The sequence below is a fragment of the Anthonomus grandis genome, chromosome 13, assembly GCF_022605725.1.
Source record: "Anthonomus grandis grandis chromosome 13, icAntGran1.3, whole genome shotgun sequence".
Lineage (NCBI taxonomy): Eukaryota > Metazoa > Arthropoda > Insecta > Coleoptera > Curculionidae > Anthonomus > Anthonomus grandis.
Window position 1 is genome coordinate 15,040,053 of NC_065558.1, and position 26,235 is coordinate 15,066,287.

Genomic DNA, 26,235 nt, shown 5'->3' on the forward strand with positions numbered 1-26,235 from the left:
GGCTATTTGCGAAGCAAGTGTTGTTTGCTTAAAGCTTGTAGATAGTATGTTTGATGTAGTTTTTAAGTTATGATTTTTTTCGTATCTTCTGGGTGTTTACCTCGGTAGTTACAGCAAAGTGCCGGAATGTTACAGTCTTTTTTTGGACAGGCTTTATAAAAATGTTCTTTACATTTAAGGCTTCCGGATTACGAAAAGCAGTTTGAAACAGAGTTGCTCCATTGTTGACAGTTAAGGCAATGGGGAATTCTGACATCGCTATTTAGTTGTTTGCTTTTAACTTTCCATTTAACTGTTATTTTTTAGGTCTTCATGGACGTCTTCTAAACTAATAAATTTAACTAGTCTTCTAAATATAACTTTAAGTTTGTTGTTATATCATGTGTGGAATTCTTTTTTTAAAGTTTTAATAGTAGTGGTAAGTTTTCTGTGTGTTTCTAATGTTTTTGGTTGTAGGGTTAGTCCGGTTTTTTGTTTTTTTTTTAGGTTCTATATTATGTTGTTTTTTTTCTTTCATTAAAAGGTTGTAGAGATCTAAGAAGTTGTTAATGTCGTGTAATATTACTGCAGACATTTTTTCTTTGGTTTGAGGATTATTTAGAGATAAACTGTTGTAGGGTGTTTTTAAAGGGTTAGTTTTTAGGGTCGGAAATTCTTTTTTCGGTGTTTGTTGTGTTCTTTTTGTTTGTGTCTTATTCTGTGAGATGTTTTCTTGTTTCTTGCGTGTCATCAAAATCTACTTCGGAATGGGGAGGCTTTATATTCTGCTTGCATGGTTTTTAATTTCGTGTTTTCTTCTGTTAGTTCTTCTTGATGTTTAATGATGCCTTTATCTGAATAATTTTGTCGGTTGAGATATTTTTTTCGCTATGAGAGTATTATAATTTTCTTGTAGAACATTATAATTTAGTTGAGAAGTTTTTAGTGTCCTCTAATGCAGCAAATTTGGTATATAAATCGACCGGATGAGAGCTGTAAGAACTTTTACGCCTTTCCGAGTTTCCAGCCTCCACTGGGCTCGGTTCAGCAGATTGTTTTTGGGGTTTTAATGGATTTGGTTTTTTTGGATTTGGACAGCGTACATTTTCTCGTTGGGTTGCATTTGGGCACCATAAATGTGCACACACTACAATTGTTTTTTTCCTTTGTATTCACCCATTTCCGGCCTTGGCTTTTTTTTAAATTTATTATTTTTAATTTTTAAAAACACTGTTATTTCCTTGGTACATTAAGCAGTTTTAATAGATTGACTTATTCATACTACGAAGTCTTGTCAACTAATTCACTGCTACAGCACTTCGTTGACTGACTAATAAGTATTTAAAGACAATAAAAGTTGTATAAAGATCGTGGGCTAGAAAGATAGTAGCGACTTAAAATACGGGTGTTATAATCTAGTAAAAATGCCTTCAAAGTGAGGTATCACTCGACACTATAAAATCTCTGTTCACTGACACTAGTAAAAAATATTTTTCCATAAAATCAAAGATTATTGGATCTCAGGGTTTTGGCTTTGTTTTGTTTTAAAGCGGATTTAATATGTTAATATGGACTTTTTGTTTTAAAATCAATTTTTCTATAACCTATTAAAGTCCTGCTATGAAAAACGTGCATATTTCATTTAGAAATCAGTGTACAGTGAAAGTCGGATATAACGACGGTGAAGGGACTACTGAACATGGGTCGTTATAAACGACCGTCGTTATTAAAGGACCTACATACACTTCTTTTTTTTTTCAAATAAAACTATGTACATATATAATTATGTAGGTATGTTATAAATATTTTTTAATTTTACAAAACCTTGAAAATACATAGATACATACAAGCAAAAAACCAAAAATGAAAATCCAACACAAAAAAAAACTAAAGTTACACTGATACAGGTAAAGTAAGGTAAACCTACATAGTACATAAAATACATTTGTATGTATGTACATATAAAAAGAATTATGTAGTTAATTTAGTAAAAAATCTGTTATCTTTGTTTTTTGCAACGCGAGTTACAGTAAATTGATTCATTTTTTTTCTCAATAAAACTGGTTTTGTCTAAAAGTTTTTCGTCACTCGCATTATTGTATAGTACAAAACTGTTTAGCGTCTTCACTGCTCGTAAAGCTTCTTCAATAGATGGTGGATTAAATTCTTCTTCGTCAATCAGACATGTAGGAAACAGGTAATGTCTTAACATTTTTAAAACAACGAGGGTTTTTTGATTTTCCAATAACAATCAACTTACGTTTTTCTGACCTAGACATATTGGCAGCAACAAAAAGAGTAATTCTTTCTTTGGACATTTTCCCTCTCTTGCACTTATCGCCTTTAAATTTCAGTGTCATGTCTGGAAGCATTTTGTAGAACAGACCTGCCTCATCTGCGTTAAAAATCTGGTGACTTGTATACCTTTTTCCTATTTCAGGCCATACAGTTTTAAGCCAGTTTTCTATCACTCCAGGAGGTACACTAGCAGATTCACCACTTATTTTTCCATAAACAATATTATGCATTTTTCGAAAACGTTTTATCCAACTTTCTGTGCAGGTGTATTCCGGTCCTTTATTCAGTACCCTGTCGAAATGTTCCGCTTTTGCCTGTAGTATAGGACCACTAATTAGCGATCCTTTACTTCTTTCAACTTTAAACCAGTTAAATAATGCTTAATCTATATCTGCATGACTGGATAACCTAAGTTTCTTCTTTGGTAGCAAATTCTCATTAAGTGCATTTTTTATTGCATCCCGGTTCTGCCAAATTGTAGAAACACTTGAATGCGATAAGCCTAAGTCGCTTGCAACAGCAGTATTGGATTCAGCTTTCTCAAGTCTTCAAATTATTAAGCCTTTTTCCTCAATGGACAAAACTTTTCTTTTTTTTTAATTCATTTTAATACTACGTAATACGCTACGTCTATACGTTTGCACAAAATCCCGGCACTAAATAAAAAGTACATAAACAAAGAAAACCATTTATGAGATCGACAAACAGGTATTTTCCCGGCCCCCAGTTCCGGTAATTGCCCCAAGAAGAACTTGTAGTTATTGGTTACAAATGATTGCTGTGTGAATCACACACGTTCGGTCGTTATAACCGGCCTTCCAGATGAAAAATCTTTTACATAAGGACGTTAAAAGCGACTTGGTCGCTATAACCGGCGTCGTTATAGGCAAATTTTTTTAGACTTGTGTTACATATAAATCCAACCAAACTTTCCCAGATTTCGTCGTAATAAGCGACTTGTTTTTATAAACGACGTTATTCGCGACTTTTACTGTATTTTTTAAGTTTTTGGGAAATATTTATTTCTTTATTAATTACAATATATTATAGCTTAATATTCAAGCAGCTATAGTCGCTGTTAACAAGGAAATAGGCTAAAATTAAACAAGTTATATCCTAACATACTACAAACTTCAAATTTATAAATCTATATATGTATATATACATGATACTATACCTAACAAAAAAACAAACAAAAAAAAAACAAAAAATATACAACCCTTAACATTTTAATATTCCCCATTTATGAATTTTCAATAATTATGTACTAGTAACACTTTTTTGAAGTTTGGAAATGTCATAATTGTCTTAGTTTCTGTAGGCAATTTGTTATATTCTTTTGAAGCCTGATATTTGAGATTATAAAGTCCTTTGGTAGTTCTACTAGTTCTGCTAAATTACTGATAAATATATGGCGCCGTGTACAAAGATTATGAATATTTTCTGTATATTGAGTTGTTATGTATTACTTTGGACAGCGTGGCCAGATAAGATTGCAAAGTGCTGTATTTTGGAAAATATTCGTCGTAGAGACTTGCGGTAAAAAATGTTATGACTAAAGTGGCCAAAAGAATACAGTGGAAAATATTTTTAGATTTCCAAGATGGTCGCCAGGGGGCGTAACTGCCATATTAAACTTTTTAAGTGATTTTTCACTGAAATCTACTCAGTAAATGTTACGAAAAAATATATGCTTTTTAAAGCTCAGCTTTACTCGAGTAATTTTTGTTTAACACTTTGTGACGTATCTATTAAAATAAAGTGGTGGGGGGTAGTTCAATATTTTTTTAAATAAACAGTTGTAACTCCTAAACGACTGAACGGATTTTAACAAACTTGGTCTCGTTGGAAAAAACATTTATTGTTTCCATCAAATTCGTCTTATCTCTGATATGTCTAGTTCTTAGTAATGCCGCTAGAGCGCGCTTTTTGAGCTAACAGAAAATTGCAAAATTCTCTAAAAAATTAATTGCAATAATATGACTCTTTTTTCATAAAAATGTAGTGAAACGATAGCTAAATAGGCCAGTAAAAACCGTATCTCGATATCTTATTCATAGCCTGAAATATCGAAGAAAGAATATTTAGTTATCATATAATTTTAATAAGACGATATTACACCGATATTTATTGTTATTTATTTGTCTTTTTTTAAGGTTCAATGATAAAATGTCTTAATTTAATAGTTTTTAAATAATTAAAATATTCTTTGTTCGAAAAGTTAAATAAAAAACGCGTAAGGGCATAATAACAAAAATTACCGATTTTGAAATAAAGCTAATGCTTCTTTAAATGCTCGAGGTGTCTTCCATCAAACTGAATGCATTGTTGGATGCGTGGACATTACAGCAGCTTCAATTTCTGCTCTTAACAGGCTGTAAATGGCTTCGTGTATTCGTATTTTTATGTCGTCTCTAGTTGTTGGTTGAATTTGGTAAACAATATCTTTCAACTGACCCCATAGGTAGAAGTCCAAACAGGTGAGATCTGGGGATGACGCACACAGGCGAAATTCGTTAGTTTTAACAACCCTAGTTACCTGGGTATAATAAACAATTACCCTTTTGTTTTTCGTCTTGTCACTTGCAGAAATATTTTAGTTGAAAGTTGATGTTCGTGGAGACTATTTCATTGTGATTCAAAAGCGCCTGTAAAAAGTAGTTTTAAATTTAGTTTTTCGGCAAAGTGTGGGTGAAAATTTTGTAAAGCAGCAATGGAGCCTATTGTTAGTGGTAAGTAGAATATTAAAAATTATATTAATTAAAAATATTTCTTTACTTTTTTTATTACTGATTTTTTTAAAAGTTAACAGTTAATTTTTTTTTAAAATTTAAATTTCCGATCTTCTGCTAAACTAAAAGTATGATTTCGCGTAATTTCCCGAATTTAAATTAGTTTTAAATTATTGCTTAATAAGTCCTTTGTAAGATCCAATCTTAAGTTGCTGCGATAATTTGCGACCTTGACGAAAAAATATTTTTAAAGATTTGTAGTCCGGGTCCAAATTCGTATAAAATGCTATTGTAGGTCCAAAACGCAAGAAATAATTTTCTGCTACTAACTTGAAGAATAAATTAATTTTTATAAAATAAAACATCATTTAATAGAAAATTTAATATAGAAATAAAAAAATTGCCATATGGGTTTAAAATTCAATATGGCAACCAATTTTAAATGGCAAAATCTTATGAAAAATAATTAACAAAATTACTTATTATTTCAGGGACAGCAACAAAATCTGCTTGGTTTAAAAGAAGCCAACTTGTCAGTTGGTTAGGAATTTGTCAGTCCAAGAAAAGAATGGAGCAGTGCCGTTATTTGGCAGAAAAAGTGACCTCTACCATGCGAGTTGAACGCTTGTCAGAAGAGTCTTCAAGTCTTATATAAATTCATCGAGAAATATGACACAAAATGGTCATCAGCATCAAGAAATAAAACTGCATTTGAAAATAAAAATCGAGATTGGTTAAATATTGAGTTGGAATTTTCTTCTGCAATGAATGAAGCTCAACCAGCCGAAATGCAGGATACAACTCTATCGAGTAGATGGAGGCCATTCACTGGATTTTTAGATTTAAGTGACCGATCAAAAAGAAGAAGAACTGAACAGATGCGAGCAGATCGAAGCCCTGAAGAACTAACATTTGCTGCTCAAATGAAGTTTAGGTCCGAAGGTAAACTGGATGAAGCAGATGTGTTAAAAAATGTTGCATTCTCATCACCAACCCGTGCATCAAAATATAAAAAATCTCTTGAAAAAGAATGTGAAATACCATTTTCAGCGGACGAAGCCTTATCGCTTTTTGTAGAGGCTAAATTGACAAAATTTCAATACAATCTTATAAGAAATTCGGCAAAAAGCCATAGGTCAACTCTTTATCCTAATTATGAGTCAATAACTGCCGCAAAAAAAGGTGCTACCCAGAAAACCTAAACATTTCTGAGGATGTTGCTGAAGTGCCTCTTCAAAGTTTGCTGGATCATACATCTTTAAGGTTATTTGAGTCCCTAAAAGAAGTTTTCAATTCTTTAAACCAAGAAAAATATAATAATTTAAATTTAATTTACAAATGGGGGTGTGACGGGAGTTCTGGGATGAGTCAATACAAACAGCAGTTTGCAGAGTCCAATATTTCAGATGCTAATATCTTTTTAACATCAATGGTACCAATTCAGCTCATTAACGGTGATCCGAAATCAAAAGATAAGTTTGTAATCTGGGAAAATCCCAGAACTTCCTCCACACGATTCTGTAGACCTCTTAGAGTCCAGTTTAGGCATGAAACAACAGAGTTATCAGTGAGAGAAAAGCAATATTTTGACCAACAAATTTCAGATTTGCAACCAACAAAGCTTGATATTCAAGGAAACAATGTATTTTTAAAACACATTTTATATTTTACAATGATAGATGGCAAATTGTGTAATGCTGTTACTGAAAATACTTCAACTCAGAGATGCTATTTGTGTAATCTAACATCCAAAGATTTTAACAATATCGATAAGGTTTTAAAACAGAAAATTGCTGACGAATCTAGATTTCAATTTGGTTTGTCATCTTTACATGCTTGGATTCGTTTTTTTGAGTGTTTGCTGCATCTATCTTATAAGATGGAATTTAAGCAATGGCAAGCGCGAGGCCAGGAAAACAAAGAAAAACTTGCAAATGCCAAAAAACGAATCCAAGACTTATTTTTTAAAGAAATGGGACTATTGGTTGACCGACCAAAACCTGGTTTTGAAAGTACTAATGACGGCAACACTGCTCGCCGTTTTTTTGAGAATGCTGCTAAAGCTTCGGAAATTACAGGCATTAATCAAGATTTGATATTTAGATTCAGAGTAATTTTATTAACAATTTCTAGTGGTTTTCATATTAAAATCGATAGTTTTAAGGATTACTGTCATGATACGGCCAGAAAATTTGTAGAATTGTATCCGTGGTACAATATGCCAACTTCCGTGCATAAAATCTTAATGCACAGTTCTGATATAATATCATATTTTTTGGTTCCAATTGGGCAACTTGGCGAAGAAGCCCAGGAATCAAGAAATAAAGATATTAAAAGATTCAGAGAATTTCATGCACGGAAGTTTTCAAGAAAACAAAACATGGAAGATATATTTTGTAATCTCTTAATATCTTCTGATCCTTTAATCTCCAATATGAAAAAATCATCTGCTAAAAAGCTTAAACAGTACCCTTTAGAAGTTTTGGCATTTTTTGATGAACCAACAATTTCTGCTGATGAAAGTGATAGTGAAGATATTGATTGATTTTAATTATTATTAAGATAGGTTAGGCTTTACTATTATTACAAAGTTATTGTTAAATAAGCTCTGTATATACTTTACATACTTAAATATATTACTCTTAACATGTATTTTAATTGCTTATTTTTACACACAAAGCAAAGCAAATCACAACTTTATTTAGTAATTTATAATAAGAAATTTTATTAAACTCAGGTACTTATATTATCAAAAGTCTCAACATTTTGAATTTTATTTCAAAAATTTTCCGTATTATGAATTTTAAACTCTTAACTGAAAAATTGTTGAAATAATAACATTCTGAAATTTTTTTAAGGAAATGCGTACTTACGCAGCGCCTATGTAATGCAATAAATGAACTCAAGGGAGGCGGGGGGGATTTAAAATTTTTTTTTAAATAAACGTGTTATCTTAGTTTTAACATTTTCTTATGATTAAATATGTTTGTGGTTCATATCAGCACTACTACTATTTATGGCCGGCTTTTCCCCGATTTTCGCCTGTGTGCGTCGGTCAAAGTCTCCATGATGCAAGGCTTGATGTAAAACCATATGATATAGGCGGAGTCTAAAAATTTGAAAGAAACACATTGCGAAATATGTAAAGTAGTATTTTTTGTGACATAAAAATTTACCTGTGATCCTTTAAAATGTTTAGAATAGTAGTACGTGATATACCCAACCGCGAGACATTGCTCTCGTACTAACGTGGGGATTGAATTCCACGTATACTAAGACATATACACATAATATTGTCTTCCCTTGTTCTAGCCGAGTGTCTTCGCAACTGAGGTCGAAAGCTGCCAGTATTACGCAAATTTCACACTAAACGCGGAAAAATTCTCGCATCGCGTAAACGCCGATTTGGATATCGAGCTCTGTATATCCTTTGAGCCAATGCCGCATTTTGAAGACATTCAAAATATACCGCAATCATATCGACAGCTTTATCATTTTTAAAAGGCATTTTAATAGTTTTAACGCTTTACTTATGTATGCAACGAACACAAATTGGACTACCTAATTTTAATATTTGTTGACAAGTTGATTTTAGGCATTTGTTTTTTCCTCCATGGCCTACCCTTCAATATTCTGCCTACTTTGCACTTGCATTTTATATGCATTGATTATTATGCCCCTACGCGTTTTTTTTTTTAATTTTTTGAACAAAGAATATTTTAATTATTAAATTAAGACATTTTATCATTGAACCTTGAAAAAAGACAAATAAATAACAATAAATATCGGTGTAATATCGTCTTATTAAAATTATATGATAACTAAATATTCTTTCTTCGATATCTCAGGCTACGAATTAGATATCGAGATACGGTTTTCACTGGCCTATTTAGCTATCATTTCACTAAATTTTTATGGAAAAAAAAGTCATATTATTGCATTTAATTTTTTAGAGAATTTTGCAATTTTCTGTTAATAGATCAAAAAACGCGCTCTAGCGGCATTACTAAGAACTAGACATATCACAGATAAGACGGATTTGATGGAGCAATAAATGTTTTTTCCAACGAGACCAAGTTTGTTAAAATCCGTTCAGTCGTTTAGGAGTTACAGCTGTTTATTTAAAAAAACATTTAATTATTCTCCACCACTTTATTTTAATAGATACGTCACAAAGTGTTAAAACAAAAATTACTCGAGTAGAGCTCAGCTTTAAAAAGCATATATTTTTTCGTAACATTTACTGGGTAGATTTCAGTGAAAAATCACTTAAAAGGTTTAAGATGGCGATTACGCCCCCTGGCGACCATCTTGGAAATCTAAAAATATTTTCCACGGTATTCGTTTGGCCACTTTAGTCATCAAATTTTTTACCGCAAGTCTCTACGACGAATAGTTTCCAAAATACAGCACTTTGCATTCTTATCTGGCCACCTTGTTCATATATTTATGTTGTTCAAAATTCCTTAATTGATTAACTGCATAGCTCCCAGACTCCTTATACAAGAATTCTGTGGGTGTTCACCGATCATATTAAGATTTAAGATTAAGATTTCACAGGAACAAGTATCGAAAATATGATACAAATTATCCATTGTAAATATCAAATTTTTTCACAGAATAGTGACTAGGACACCTAAAATCCACTTTGTCTAACTTTGCCATTATGACATCAAACCTGACTACGTCAAAGGCTTTTTTCAACTCGACAAATAGTGTTAAATTTATTTTAAAAACTACAATTTTGTTATTATCAAGATTATTGAATATTTTGTTTAAAAGGTATTTTAAGGTATTACTTTAATTTTCACTAAATTCGTATTGATTTTTGTATATTCGTGTATGAATGATAAAATTCTCTTTTTCATTACCTTTTACCAACTACCTTAGAAAAAGTGCTTATTAATGTAATTAGTTATAATTTGCATTGATTTAAGCTTTGAGCCAAATTATATTGATATGCACTGTTGAAGAATCTCAAATTGAAATTAAAAACCTTTAAAAAATTGAGTTTCTTATCTTTTCAAATACTTGAACAGTTTTTGTTTTAATAATTCTGTGCACGACATAGTATTTGCTACATTTATTAGATGATTAAAAAGCTTCCTGAGCTCTACAGAGCAAATTACCATCAACCGAAACTGTAAAAAATTCTTGTAAAGGGAATCAAATAACAAAATTAATTAATTTTTCCATTCAAATATATTCATGCTCCTATTAAATTATTTAAAGAGAAATTATATCTTCATACATCACTATGCACTACTACTTATATTTATATACCTAAATTAAGTGACAATTTACATAACCAAACATTATTGTTAGATTATGTGAATGTGAATTAGACAATAAAACTACTATTAGCAAACAACTTAAACCACACGTTAGTCCGACTTATCGCTCGAGTTCTGCCGTTTCATCGATTTTAAAGCCTTTTCACGTAATTTTTTCTCGTCCTCCACAACAACTTCCGCTTCACTCTCAGAATCATCACTGTCCGGCTTTTTCTTCTTATGTTTCTTGTGCTTCTTCGAATGTTTTCTTTTCTTTTTATGCTTCTTATCCTTCTTGCGCCTTTTGTCTTCCGGCTCCTCGTCGCTGTCACTGTCCGACTTAGATTTCGCTTTTTTCTTGTGTTTGCGCCTCTTCACCTCCACGTCGCTGTCCGACGACGAGTCTCCTCCACGACGCGATTTTTTGGACTTTGACTTATTGTTGTCCGATTCGTCGGAGCTTTCTTTGCGTTTTCTGCCCTTTCTCGGACTGTCGCTGTCGCTCGACACTGCGACCGTTTTGTTGCTGCTTTTTTTCGGTTTCTCTTCGCTATCTGAGCGTTTCTTCTTCGTTTTTCGAGGTTCGTCTTCGGATTCTGAACTGGCCGGTTGTGGTTTTTTCTTACTGGATTTCTTGACATCTACCTCTTCTTCCTTTCGCTTTTCTTTGTGTTTCTTGACAACCTGAAATTTTATTAATTCAATCATAATTATGAAAAACACGAAACTGCGCAAGTGCTGTTCTCATCAGCCTCGTGATCAGCTGTTATACGGTCATAACAGCTGATCACGAGGTTTATACGTACACTACCGCTCAAAAGTATTTGCCCATATATGACTGTTTTAAAGTTATAACTAACAATAATAAACCCATCAGTTATTCTTATGAAACGGTTTATTTATAACAAAATGAATATAAACAATAAATTTTTCAATTAATTAAATTTAAGAAAATCAAATTTTGGAATCATCTACATGTCCGCCTCGATTTTTAATAACAGCTTCACAGAGTTTCGGTAGTCTTCTAATTAATTTGTCCAACGTTTCCTGAGGTATCTTGTGCCACTCTTCTTGGATTATCCTCCACAAGTCTTCTTTTGATGTGGAGCATGATTTTCGCACTTGTCTATCCAGTTTATTCCACAGTAATTCGATAGGATTGAGGTCCGGTGATTGTGGAGGCCATAACTTTCAGAAGATGTTGCCTTTGTAATTGACCTAAATATTGCTTGCACAATTTTGACGTGTGCTTGGGGTCATTGTCATGTTGAAAGATGAAGTTTTCCCCAACTATTCGAGTACCAGAAGGAAGTCCATTGTCAATCAAAATTGTTTTGTAACACTCTTTTCGAAGAATTCCCTCTATTCTAATTAGATCGCCCACTGCAGATCCTCCGAAACAACCCCACACCATCACCGAACCACCACCGTGTTTAACTGAGGCCACCGTACAGTTCTCAGCGACCCTTTCATTGGCATAACGGCGAACAAAAACTCGCCTCTTCGTTCCAAAAACCTAGAAATTTCCACTCGTCACACCAGAGAACTTTCTTCCAGCCATCAATGGTCCATTCTTTGTGTGATTGGGCCCACTCAAGTCTTTTCTTCTTATTAACATCCTTCAGTAGCGGTTTTGATACAGCTAAACGTCCTTTAGGACCAGCATTCTAAAGTCGCCGTTTTACTGTCGAAACACTGACCGGTTTTTTACGCTCCTTGTTGATTTTTGCTGTGATTTCAGGGGCGGTAAGGCGTCTATTGCGTTTGCTTGTAATTATAATATTTAAATCCTCCTTTGAACTTGTTGCCTTTGGCCTTCCCGATCGAGGTTTGTTGCTAATAGTCCCTTCTCTGGTGAATTTCCTAACATTATAATCGACAGTTCGCCTTGGAATTCCCAAATTTCCGTCGAAATTTGACGGTTAGTCTTTCCAGCCTTATGAAGTCCAATGATAATGCCTTTTGTTTCTACCGATAACTCTTTTGTTTTAGCCATTTTAAAGAATGTTGAAAAACCAATGTTACCAATGTTACACAAAATCAATTCTTGAAGACTAAACACCTTTAAATGTTTCAAATTTCATCGGAAACGAGCTGTAAACAGATTAGTTTTTTAGAAGAAGTGCATATTTTCACTACATTGTTATTTGCAAGACTATTTTTAAATACTCAGTGTTTTTCAACGAACCATAGTTGATAGGTATGCTGTTTAAGCATATAATATGCAATTTACAAAAGAGATACAATCTAAATATAGGTATAAAGATAAGATTTTTGTATCTAATTTAAAATATTAAAAAGAATAAATGGCGGGCAAATACTTTTGAGCGGTGGTGTATACCTAATTTTGGATTTTTAGTTTATTTGGCAGTCGTATAATAGGTTTCTTTTTTTCCCCGTAACATTGGCCTTACGCATTGTGTATTAGCCACCAAATATTTGCATAAATATAGGAAATTAACGAATTTAATCTTTAAAGAGAGGTAAGATAAATGCCCACAAATATCTTCGCGCAAGCACCACTCCAAGTGACATAGGACTTTCCGCTTATGTTTGTGTTTACCATAAAAAAAAAAAAAAAAAAAAAAAAAAAGAATAACACAGTTACTCACTTCTCGCCAAGGGGTCTATCAAGGCATTTTTATATAATATTGATACCTTAGGGACTAATAACCTATTGTCGTAATATTGTCGGACTATTAACCTATTGTCGTAATTGTGTAGTTTAAAGTTTTTGTAAATCCATGTTTGGTCCCATTCTCATGTATCTTAATATGCCATTTTTATTCATTTTTAGTCGTTTTAACCTTGGCTGAGGCACTCGATCTATAAGATGTATTGACCAAACCCTTTAATTTGTTTTTATCCCTGATAATGGACATGTTATAATTATGTCCGAAACATGTCGGATTAATATTTTTTAAATAAATTTAGTGGGGGATGACCGAAATACCTTTAGATACCCATTGATCTCCACTGCAAAATATTACTTTATTTGTGGATTTTTTAAATTGATATTTTTGCATCTTTAAAAAATATGTGAATTATACTAAATATTGATGATCCAGTGCCAAAAGAAATTGTATGTTATAAGGAGCTGAAATATTTTTGCTATAAAGAAATTTATATACATTGTTTGTCTGCAGAAGGTTGAGAGAACACTAAAAAGAATGTGATTAACATCACCATATTCTCCGCAAAAACAGTTTGAATGGACCAAAAATTTTGATTTTATGAAAATGGGCCAGGAACCTGCCATGATTAAAGTTTAATCTACTAATCGGTGATATAAGTGTTTCAATTGTGCTTTTATTGAACTCAACAACTTATTAGTTATTGAGTTCGGCATTATTGAAATTGTATAAACCCTGCATAAATCTTAATAGTCGTCGTAATCTTAGTAAATGTAATTGTAATTAAATTATTTAGATAAGTTCATTTAATGTTATATCCTGTTGTTGTTTTCTTGGGAATCATGTGATTCAATAAAAGAATATGCTTTAAAATTATCATTAAACATCTCAAAATCGAATTATATTGGATTTTCTCTCAGAAGTGCAAGTCATCCAGCTTATGATAACATAATAATCACTTTAGTCGAAATTGACAGCACTTCGAAATTTGTTAAAACACATCTGAAATGGATCAATCTTAAAACTGTAAAAAAATATTAGATTTTGCTTAAAATGTATTATTAACTTCATGCAAGTCAGAAAATTTTGAAGCCAGTAGATAGTAATAGTTTTGTAAATGAAATGTATAATTACTGTTTCAGTGAGGTGGGCTATAAGAGACCTTGTTTACTTTAAATATTAAACAATTTCAATTCGAAAATTAATCTTTAGAAAAAACAAGGTTTACTCTAAAGAGATTTTTAATGTACCATCACTATATTTTTTCTGCCTGTATATACAGGGTGGTCAGCGACAATAGTGAAAGAATGGAGCAATCCATAAGCATCCAGAAAAACTATTAAGTCTATCAATCACTTAAATAACAAAACAATGGTTTTAGAGATATTGACACTTCAATGAGATTCGTCATATTCGTACTTTAGCCATTATTTTGGAACCACATTATACGGCGAATGGCCAAAGGAACATCTTCTATAAGAATTGGTAGTTCTTTTGACAAAATTGTAAATAAGCGTGCCAGTTCAGGTTTTCTTGTAATTCGAATAGACCAATTACCTTTCCATTCTTTTAATTTTTTCCTGATATTTCTAGACCTCAGCAGAGCGTTCGATACTATGACACATGATATTCTCCTAAAAAAACTGGAAAATATTGGAATTCAAAGGAATACCTTACAACCTGTTTGAAAGTTACATTAACCAAAGAACACAAAGCACCAAAATAAATGGATGTGTCAATTTGCCTAGGTTGGTAGAATATGGTGCGCCACAGGGAACCGTCAATATATGTTAATGAGTTGTTGCAGTTGTTACCTAATGTCCGAATGGTGTGTTTTGCAGATGATACCGCAATAATGATTAAGGAAAAGTCTTGGAAGGATGTAAAGACTGTTCCAGAGTCTTCCAGGAAAAAATCAAAGCTTGGCTTGGCTTAAATTATTTAACACTAAACTCAGAAAAGTCTTTTCTGTAGAGTCAAGAACATCTAGCACATTAAAAGAGATCACATTACACGAAAACGACTGTCGCATAACTGAATGTTCTTGCATCCAGCAAATAAAAAGGCAGATCAAGGTCAAATATTTAGGGGTTATTTTGGATGAAAATCTAAAGTGTCACCACCATGTTTTCACCATGAGTATATTTACACTCCGAGTTCGGAAACTTATTTATAAATTTCGTCAATACAGACAATTTATACGAAAAAAGACCCTTACGACCATTTATCAAGCTCTGGCTAAATCAATTTTAAACTACAGCATAACAGCATGGGGCGGAACAAGTAAGACCAAAAACCTGAAACCTCTTATGATTACCCAAAAATATGTTCTGAAGGTAATGTTTAACAAAATTGTATTCCTCCTATATTTTATTTAGAGAAGGTGGATTGTTGCAAGTAAATCAAATTTTTTTGAAAGCAGTGGTTAGGCTTCTGTGTAAGAATCCGCACTACTTGCATTTTATATCTCACAATCAGAACACTAGACAAGCTTTAAATAAAAATGTAACTATCCCAAAGACCACAAAGACTAAATGTCAAAAAACTTTAATATATATCTCAGCAAAAATCTATAATCAACTTCCCGTAGAACTCACAAATAAACCCTATAACAAAATTAAACATAGTTTCTTTTTCTTCCCCTTTCTTTTCCCTAATTTAATTTAATTCTTTTTTATTGTTAATTTTTGAATCACTTTTGTTTATATATTATATTCTTAAAAAATGTTTTTATTTTAATAAACTAATTTGGATAGACAGAAAATGCACACACAGTATTTTTAAAATACCATTGTGCATTGGGTATTTTTAGCAGTTAGCAGCTAATTATATTATTATTATTATAGACCAGAGATCTTTCTTCGCGAGTGAGGTGGGAATTTTCCAACGCATAAGTTGGAATCGGATCCTCTCAACTTTTTTGACACATTCAAAAACAAATCCATAGGCGTGGTTCTTAGTCCCGATTTTTTTTGCCGAAGTTGTAGGATCATTTTTAATTACTCCAATACGGGATCATCCCTCTCAAACGGTAGGGGCTCCTGCCTTCGGAATATGTGTGGTAAATATTGATAAACTACGACAATCAGGATATCGTGCCAAATTTGAATATCTTTCTTGATAAAGGTCAATGTGATGCATGTTTGTATACTCCTCGGCGGTATACCGCACGGGCATATTAATGCACTTAATCACCGACCCAAACAGATTAATCAACACAAAATCCATAGGAAAGTCTGTATAGCAAATTGATCTCCAAAACGAACAAATCCAAATCAAAAAGGAAGAGACAAGTCCGCATACAAAATTTGTTAGTTATAATAATTAATATACGAATGTGATGCAATGCGGAGCAAATGGAGTATTGTAAACAAACTAAATACCAAAGTTATTTGGTATTTTTTGCTATGGTGATAAAAATGACTTTGTTGATTTTTTATTTTTCTAAATTAAATAAAAAAAATTGTTGTAACATGAATTAGGGGCAAGTAGGGTAAGATGCAATGGATCCTTTATGTTTTGGAAGGAAAACATACTACCATCTACTCTACACTCAGTAACTGTTTACTTTTATAGTTCCAATAAACTTTCATAGATGATTGTGTGCAATCGAACTGTCAAAAAAGTTTTATAGCCCTCAACAGATTTTGGTGCTTTGGAGGTCGACCTTTTTGTTTCAAAAAACTCTGCCAAAACTTTTTGGTTGCAGTTATGAAGCAAGTAAATACCTTGTCTTACTCAGTAACCTAAAACAAGCAAATAATATGTACGCTTTTGAAATAAGGTTATATTGTTCACAAATAATTCGTTGCAAAATTAAAAATTGCACTTCGGCTACCGACGGGACCTTGATTTGTTTTCTTAACTAGTTTTTTTTATTGGTTATTGAAATTATTGTGAAGTGTACATTTAGGTAGTGACATATATAGGACTATATAGGACTGTGTAAGAATATTTCCTTGATTTTAACAAAACACAAATAAAAAATGGTTTGCAAAAATATAAATTAATAAGCAGCTTCTGATTGCAAAATGTGCTGAAATTTTATAATTTGTCATACACACGATTTTTCGCGAGTATTCTTCATTTTTTCAACTGCAGATATTTTTGAAGAGACAGCACAGAAGAAATGGGTGAAATTGTAATTAACCTTTCAGTGGTCGCGCGCGGACTCTCGCTCCATTTTAAAATGTTTTTGGTTATTGACTAAAAGTTACTGCGCACCTCGGGCTGCGGTTCTCAGTACCTTAATGAAATAGCATTATTAATGTACCGCTAAACTCGGGAGCGTTCAGTTGTAGTGCGTTAGAGAGATATTTATATTTGCGGAGTATCAGTCCGCAGCGACTAGCGGCGTGTCGAAAATCGTTTTTAGTAAATAATTATTTTATTGCTAAAAGGTATGTAAATATTGCCTATTTTCGATCTATTTACTAATAGTTTACTGTTGTTTAACTTTTAGAATGGCCTTGTATGAAAAGGAGCAAGACAGACTAGAAAAATTAATGCAGGAATGTTTGAAAAATGACTTTGAAGAAGAATTGCCTCTGGATGAATCTGATGATGAAGAAGAACGCGTCGTCGAAACAGAGGTTTATGATCCTGATAGTGAACAGGATATTTCGGATACTGAAATTGAAGTAAATGAATACAATGAAGGTCCCTTTTTTATAGGCAAAGACAAGACCACCCTTCAAAAGCTGTCCGAACACCGGCCGAAAATTTGTTTACGCATTTGCCTGCTCCCAAAGGAGATTTAAAAAATCAAAAATCTCCAATAAAAATATGGCAGCACTTTTTTTCTGAAGAGATAGTACCATTGTCCAGTATACAAACCAGCATATTGAATCCGTCCGTGGCAATTATTCACGCGAAAGAGATGCTAAACCCACAGATTCTGTTGAATTGCTTGCTTTGATAGGTCTCCTTTACTTAGGTGGATTGTTAAAAAGCAGTCATTTAAATGCTGAAGATTTGTGGAAAACCGATGGCACTGGTGTTGAAATTTTTAGGCTTACAATGTCCTTACAAAGATTTCGCTTTTTATTAAGACATTTACGTTTTGACGATATGCAGACACGTGAAACTCGTAGAGCCATAGACAAGTTGGCGCCAATAAAGGCTGTTTTTTATAACTTCGTGCAAAAATGTAAATCTGGATTTACTCCATTTCACTATGTTACTGTGGATGAAAAACTAGAAGCCTTTCGCGGTCGGTGCAGTTTTCTCCAATACATACCAAGCAAACCGAATAAATATGGTGTTTTATACATGTAGTATGGAAGTTTATGTGGGTAAACAACCTGAAGGCCCTTTTCAAGCTAGCAACTCTCCAGATGCTGTTGTACAAAGATTGTGTGAAACAATTAGAGGTACTGGTAGGAATGTAACAACTGATAACTGGTTTACCAGTTACAGCCTTATAGAGAATTTAAAGCAAAATTTTAGACTAACTTTAATAGGAACAGTAAGAAAAAATAAAAGAGAACTTCCGATCGAATTTTCACAACCCATAAATCGTCGAGAAAAATCATCAATGTTTGGATTTAATGAAACCTGTACACTTGTATTCTATATACCCAAGAGGAGTAAAAATGTTTTGGTAATATCCAGTTTACACAAGGATGATGCTTTGGATTATGAAAATGGAAAAACGGAGATCATTACAATGTACAATCAAACTAACAAACTAAAGGAGGGGTCGATACGGTGGATAAGTTATGTTCAGTTTATACTTGTGCCCGCGCTACTCGAAGATGGCCAATGGTCATATTTTATAGTATGTTAAATGTTGCCGGAATAAATTCATTAGTTGTGTACAAAGCTAATGATCCAAATGCAAAAATAAAGCGTAAAGAATTTTTACGTCAACTTTCATTCAAGCTTATTGAAGCTCAACTTAAAGCTCGTGTAGAGATTCCAAATATATCAAAAGTTACCAAACTTAGAATCCATGAGATCCTTGGAACAGAGACTTTAGAAAACTCAGTCGAAAATGTACCAAATCGACACGGATGTTCTATTTTATGCGACAGAAAAAAAAATCGTCCTACCCGATATTTTTGCAACAAATGCAATGCAGCTGTATGCTTAGAGCATGCCACCACCACATGTCCAGATTGCTTTGAAACAGCTGAGTGGGAAAATTGACCTTTTAGTTTTAGGTTTTTTAAATGTCGTTGTTTTTTTTCTCTTGTATAATTACGCGCCAATTATGTTACAATGTTATGTACATATGTTACAACTCTGAGTCCGCAGCGACCACTATTTTTTTGACAATGGGCGCGACCGCTGAAAGGTTAATAAACATTCCAAAAATAAAATTGACATTCATTTCCTATCAAAATGAAAATATCATGATCGTGCAAGAACTGGTAAATGCAAAAACTGGGACATTCAAGGTTTATTATTATAAGCTCCAAATTGTTATAACGTAATAAGCTGAACAAAAAAGGAATCCTTCATGTCGCTTCGATTTATAATAACGTGTACCAGGCTAAAACAAAAGAGGACCCAATTTTCGATAACCTGAAAAACAGCACTTTTTCAAAATCATAATAACGTACAGAAAAAATTTGGTCAACGTTTCTAAATTCTGCATACTGTTGCTAGAGGCCTGAAAAGTGAACTTAGATTTTCTTTTTGTTTCGGTACAATTTACAGGATTCAAAGAAGGTCCCATCTAACCCTACTATCCTTTAATTCGTTTTATTTTTAGAATGATTCCCTAAGGTAGATTAAGTTTATCTTTCACTTTAAAACCATAACAGTAAATTGTTTATTCAAACAAATAGTTTCAAAGAGTAGATTAAATGAGCAAAGTACTAGCTAGGTTAAAGTAGAATTATTTTAAAGTTAAATAAAAATCATTTACATTTCCTTTTAAAATATATTTCTTATTGTTTCGACCATTTAGTTTGGTGTTAGTCTTTGATTAATAAAATGGCTATTCAGTATTGCAAAACTAAAATCAGAATTTAAAAAATATGAATTTTTGAGGTGTGAAAATTGAAAATCTGATACAAGAGTACAATTTTGACAAATTACATTAAAGTGACAATATCTCAAAAACCATCTATTTTTACTCAGGTCATTTTAGGTTATTCTGGACGCTTATGTATTGCTCCAGCAGCTTTTTCAGTCATGAGTCATATAGTCAATAAGTCTTAACTGGTAAAAATCGCTTTTCCTAGTAACTCAAAAGTTTAAAAGCGATAAATACTAAGTACTTTTATCCCTATAAAAATAATTTAAAACATATTTTCATTCAACACTCACCTTAACTTCCTCACTGTCCACACTGCTAGACCTCTTCTTACTCTTCACCGAATCATTATCATCTTCACTGTCGCTGCTACTAGAATCACGTTTCTTCGATCTCTTCTTGCTTCGCTTCTTCTTCTGTTTCTCTTTCTGATATTCGGCCTCCGAATCGCTTGAATCCGAGTCTGATTCGGATCTGGACTGGGAGGACTTCTTTTTGCTCACCTTGGTCTTTGATTTGGCCACCACTTTCTCCTTCGGTTTCTTCTTTTTCTCTTCTGCGTTGTCCACCTTCGGTGGGAACTCGTTCGCCTTAATAAACGGCGAAGGAGTTCTCGATAAGCTTCTCGAATATCTCGGAGGACCCAGAGGCGGTATTGGGTAGCTCTTCTTTGGGCTACTGCTGCGTGACTTCTTCCTCGACTTCTCCTTAGCATCCGAATGAGTGTTTTCTGAATAACTGATTTTTCTTGTTTCCTCCCGTTCCGACTTCTTTCGGTCTCTCACTTCGTCAGATTTTTTCGTTGGAAGAGCAGCGGCCGATTTGCGTTCCTCGACGACCACCTTTCTGCCTTTTGATTCGTCGTCTCTATGCTTTTCCTCCCGTCTATCCGGTTTTTGGGGACTAGTACTGGGTTTCCGGTATTTATCCCTGGAAGCATCTCTCGGAGGCGACTTTCTTCTAGTGTTGCTTCTATCAGCCGATCGTCTTCTTGAGCGTGACCTTCTGTCTCTGGACCGGGTTCTTCTGCGTTCCGGCCGGGGCGGAGATCTTCTGTAACCGCCTCCCCGGTTCCTGCTACGGCTTCCTCCTCTGCTACGGCTGCGACGTGAGATGCGTCTATCCGGACTCCTCCTGCGACTTAGGCTCCTACTTTTTCGCCTAATTGACCTTCTTCTGCTTCGACTTCTTCTTGCTCCCCTCGGGGGTCCTCTTGGGGGACTTCTGGCTCTACTGTGACTGCGTTTAGGTCTCGAAGCTCTACGCCTGGAGACGCTTCTGCGCTGTCTAGAACGACTTCTGCGTCCCCTCGACGGACTTCTACGGCCCCTCGATGGACTACGACGACGTCTGCTCAGGCTGCGTCTTTTTGATACACTACGCCTAAAAAAACAATGTAAAGTGTTAACGACAGTTGGGTTTTCTCTGATCTAAAGCCACAATGATCCGAAAATGTCTTTTTTTCTAATAAATGAATACATTTGATAGAATAAGTTTTGATAGAAAATGTTTTATTAGTAGAAACAATAAGTTGCGTAATATTAGTACAGCCACTGATAAAAAAAAAATAGGCATTTATTTCCAACAGGTTTGTTACCGAATTACAGGAAGGAATTTCAAAAAAAAATTACCAAAATATGTATAAAAATTAAAAATCAAAATGCTTAACATTCTATGTGCTTAAACAGACTATCTATATACATACTGGAAAGACTCTGCATCACCTATTTACTCATGTAAATTATTATTAATATAATTCTGACACATTATATTAATAGGGGATTTAAACAAAATATTAGTCCTAGCGGGATTTACATAAAATAATCTAAAATGCCTAGAGTTTATTCTTGGTACCCGAAAATTTAAACCAGCCAAAAGGGTGGGACAGTCAATCTTGTTACGAATAAGGTTATATAAGAATTTTATGGAAAGAATTTCTCTTCTTTTTGCTAAGAAAGACACCTTCCTCTCTAAACCAGAGATACTACATAAACTTGCGCTGAATGCGCTCAATATCATCTATCAGGTTGGGTACCAAATTAGAGATCCGTATTCTATTTTTGAGCGTATGTAAGTGAAGAAAAGTAGTTTTAAAGTATTAATATTTTGTGCCGACAGTTTCGATAAATAAAACCCAACAATTTGGCAGAGTCAGAAACTATTTTTGCTACATGCTTGGCGAAACTTAATTTCGCATCATAAGTAATTCCCAGATCAATCGCCTCATCCACTCTGGCTAACACAACATTATTTGCTCTATAGTCAAAATTGATTGGCAACAGTTTTCTAGAAAATGAGAGAATAGAGCATTTATTAACATTTAAATATAGTCTATTGACATTGCACCAATTCTATACTTTATTAAGATTTACCTGAAGGAATTCGCAATCGTCTTCAGTATCTATTTTTGTGAACAATTTTATTTATATCATCCGCAAACAGTAAACTCTGACAAGACAGTAATTTGGCAAGATCGTTTAAAAATAATAAAAAGAGAAGCCCCAAATTAGATCCTTGCGGAAAAAATAATAAAAAGAGAAAATAATAAAATAAAAATAATAAAAAGAGAAGTCCCAAATTAGATCCTTGCGGAACTCATATACAGGGTGTCTCACGACGAATAGACGCGATCGATATCTCGGAAACTAATTTTTCAAAAATTTTGAAAATTTGGCAACATGGCAAAGTCGATGGGGGCTACACAACTAAAATATTTTGACAGTTGTGACGTTTCCGGTTATACCGGAAGTAAGTGTCAACTTCGTTATTTTAAATGGAACACCCTGTATATTTTTACATTTTTGACTTTTACGTGAAGTTCTAAGTATATTTTGTGTATAACGTCCTATACCTAAGTGTAACCGTTTTTGACATATTTTTAATTTCATGTCAAAAACTATGTTTATATGCCCTAACATAATTACCGATTACTCCCCTTTAGTAGCCTTCATTTATTGGTTAGTTTTGGTTTTATTTTAGAGGAAGGACCACTTTAAAAGACTAATATAATATTTGGCTAAAAAAAAGATACAAGAGGGTCAAAAACTAGCATTAAAAATTAAAATGAAAAAATCATTAAAAGTCAATTTTTTTAAATGGAAACCCCCTATTTTTATAATTTTTTTATAAAGATAATTAAAAATAAGGTTAACTTTGTATAAGGTTATCTAGTCCAAAAATTGATAGTTTCCGAAATATTGGCAGTTTAAATTTGGCCTAATATTAAAAGCCGTATAGTAACAAGGCTCAAGGATTGTTGATTAGTTGGGCATGACGGTTGTCATAGTAACCGCTAGAAGCGGCAGTAAGACAATGGATTATATGCATTAAATTTATAAGTTACTTGCTATTTAAGTTTTCTTCGTCAAAGTGTAATTTAATTAAAAAGTGTACATTTCTGTTATAATCCATTATCTTACTGCCGCTTCTAGCAGTTATTATGACAACCGTCATGCCCAACTAATCAACAATCCTTGAGCCGTGTTACTATACGGCTTTTAATATTAGGCCAAATTTAAACTGCCAATATTTCGGAAACTATCAATTTTTGGACTAGATAACCTTATACAAAGTTAACCTTATTTTTAATTATCTTTATAAAAAAATTATAAAAATAGGGGGTTTCCATTTAAAAAAATTGACTTTTAATGATTTTTTCATTTTAATTTTTAATGCTAGTTTTTGACCCTCTTGTATCTTTTTTTTAGCCAAATATTATATTAGTCTTTTAAAGTGGTCCTTCCTCTAAAATAAAACCAAAACTAACCAATAAATGAAGGCTACTAAAAGGGAGTAATCGGTAATTATGTTAGGGCATATAAACATAGTTTTTGACATGAAATTAAAAATATGTCAAAAACGGTTACACTTAGGTATAGGACATTATACACAAAATATACTTAGAATTTGACGTAAAAGTCAAAAATGTAAAAATATACAGGGTGTTCCATTTAAAATAACGAAGTTGACACCTACTTCCGGTATAACCGAAAACGTCACAACTGTCAAAATATTTTAGTTGTGTAGCCCCCATCGACTGTGCCATGTTGCCAAATTTTCAAAATTTTTGGAAAATTAGTTTTTGAGATATCGATCGCGTCTATTCGTCGTGAGACACCCTGTATAGAACCGAGCACACTTCATATATAGAAGCCTTCATATTCAACAAACTGTTTACGACCTCGTAAGTAAGATTTTATTAAAGCAACTAAATCCGTAGGACAACCAAAAAATGTTAGCTTATGAAGGAGTACAAAGTGGTCAATTTGGTCAAAAGCTTTGCAGAAATCAAGGTATATTATATTAACCTGACCTCTATTATCCAAATGCTGACACAAATACTCATTTAGGCAAGCCAGGTTTACTGTACAGGAGCGATTTTTGATGAAACCAAATTGATTAGGTGCTATGTCTAATTTGACATGGGCATATATTCTATTATATGTTCTGCACATAGTTCCAAAAATCAGAGGAGTCATTAATTCGATTTTTAGCTGTTCGAGAAAATTCTAAAAAAGCAATCCTAATTTGTTCTTTAATATTGCTTCGAACTATTTTAAACTGACTTTCATAATATGAGTTCTGTATTTTTTGAGTTTTTTTCGAATTAAATACTTTAGTTTGATATTTTTTAACGATTTTAAGCGGACCTGCTCTATGAAATATTTCATTAAGTGTACTGTAAAAGCTGTCGCAAGATACATTAGGATCTAAACACCTCCTGCCAGTCAGCAGCTTCAATTAAGCAATATAACATGGGATAATTATCACGTCTAAAATTGAAACAATTCTGTACCAGTAAATTGTGGGTGAAATTAATAGTCTGAGGTAATTTACCCTTAAAATTCATAATTAATGAGCGATGATAAGAATCACATTCGACAAAAGAAAAACTACTCAAATAAACTTCACACTCAGACAAATTGGTTATCACTAAATCCAGAATTCTTCCATTGACGTTAAGGACGTCGTTACATTGTACGAATTACATTATATTCATAAAAGCCAAAGTTGATCTCACAATAGAGTCATCCTGGTGACTAAGAAAATTGGGGATATTAAAATCACCCATTATAATTATTTTCTTGTCACATAAATGTTGCATTGTTTCAAAGTAATCGTACACCATATCATAAACCCATTTGCTACTAGCACGAGGTATATAGACAATACAAAACACGTAAAATGGTCAAAGGACAATTGCGCACCTACAACCTCGATAGAATATACAATTTGAAGCAAATCAGATAAATTTAGAGGTAACATTTTAAACTCGCGTTTAACAGCTAACAATACACCTCCACCCTTCGACAATCCAGTTCTGTCTAGACTTCGGTCACATCGGTGTACATCCTAAATGTCCGGAAACAGAGTTCAGAGTTCGCGATATTATTTTGTAAATTCGTCTCAAGATCCCAACCCCATTGAGAACTGTTGAATGGATGTCCTTTTTTTTTTAGTTTTTTTAGATTAAGCCCAGGCTTTTGACACTCTGAACCATCATCTATCTCTTTTAAAAATAATAAAGTTAGCCGGTATTAATATATCAATTTTTTTTACTGTTTCTAATTATTAAATAAAATGGAATTTATTCTTCAGCATGAAACAGAAAACAGGGAGTGTCACAGGGATCGATTCGCGGACCTTTGATCTACACTATCGCTCATATGTAGAGCAGCTTTTTAAAAACAATAAATAAACATATTTACTGCCAAAATATGTAGGAATTCAGACATAAATCAGATTTAGCATTTAACAAATACCATGATCGGAATGTTTTTGTTTAACTTGTGAGAGCACAGGCTTTGATGATAATTTTGTTGGTTTTTAAGCAGTCCATATATAGAGCAACTAAATTTTTTTTTGAAATTCTGTTCAGTCCCGTTTGTACTCTTCAAATAATCTGTGGTGAATGTAATAATATAAAGACTTAAAATGCCAAGGGGTGTACATTTGTTACTGCAAATAAAGGAAAAGATTATGGAAAAAATAAGAATTGGAGAAAAGCAGTCTAAAATAGCAAAAGACTTTTAGAAAAGGCATTTAAATAAATCCATAATATCCAGAACTGTTTCTTATTTTACTAGAAGGGGTACTTCGGAAGGAGTTCCAAAAAGTGGCAGAAAAAGAAAAACTGATAGTGTGGTGGATAGAAATATAAAGAGATTGGTTGTGCAAGATCCCTTTATTAGTGCTTCTCGAGTTAAGCAGCAGTTAGGACTTGTTTCAATATCGGTAAGCACTATAAAACGAAGACTTGAAGCTGGTCTAAGAAGAAGCTAGTTTACATGGCAGAAAGAAAAATTTATCTCAAAGGAAAACAGAGAGTCTAGACT

At 33.2% G+C, this 26,235-nt stretch overlaps 1 protein-coding gene across 2 annotated transcripts in view; it reads right to left on the reverse strand.

The window, feature by feature from the left end:
• Positions 1-10,192: 10,192 nt before the first annotated feature.
• The window catches only part of LOC126743540 (serine/arginine repetitive matrix protein 1), a 35,861-nt gene continuing 19,818 nt past the window's right edge, over positions 10,193-26,235 (reverse strand). For both annotated transcript variants that reach the window (XM_050450674.1, XM_050450673.1), the window contains exons 7-8: positions 20,194-21,283; positions 10,193-10,966 (exon numbers count right to left, since the gene is read on the reverse strand). In XM_050450674.1, coding sequence (XP_050306631.1) covers positions 10,394-10,966; positions 20,194-21,283 — 1,663 coding nt within the window. In that variant the 3' untranslated portion in view covers positions 10,193-10,393. The remainder of the gene's footprint in view (positions 10,967-20,193; positions 21,284-26,235) is intronic.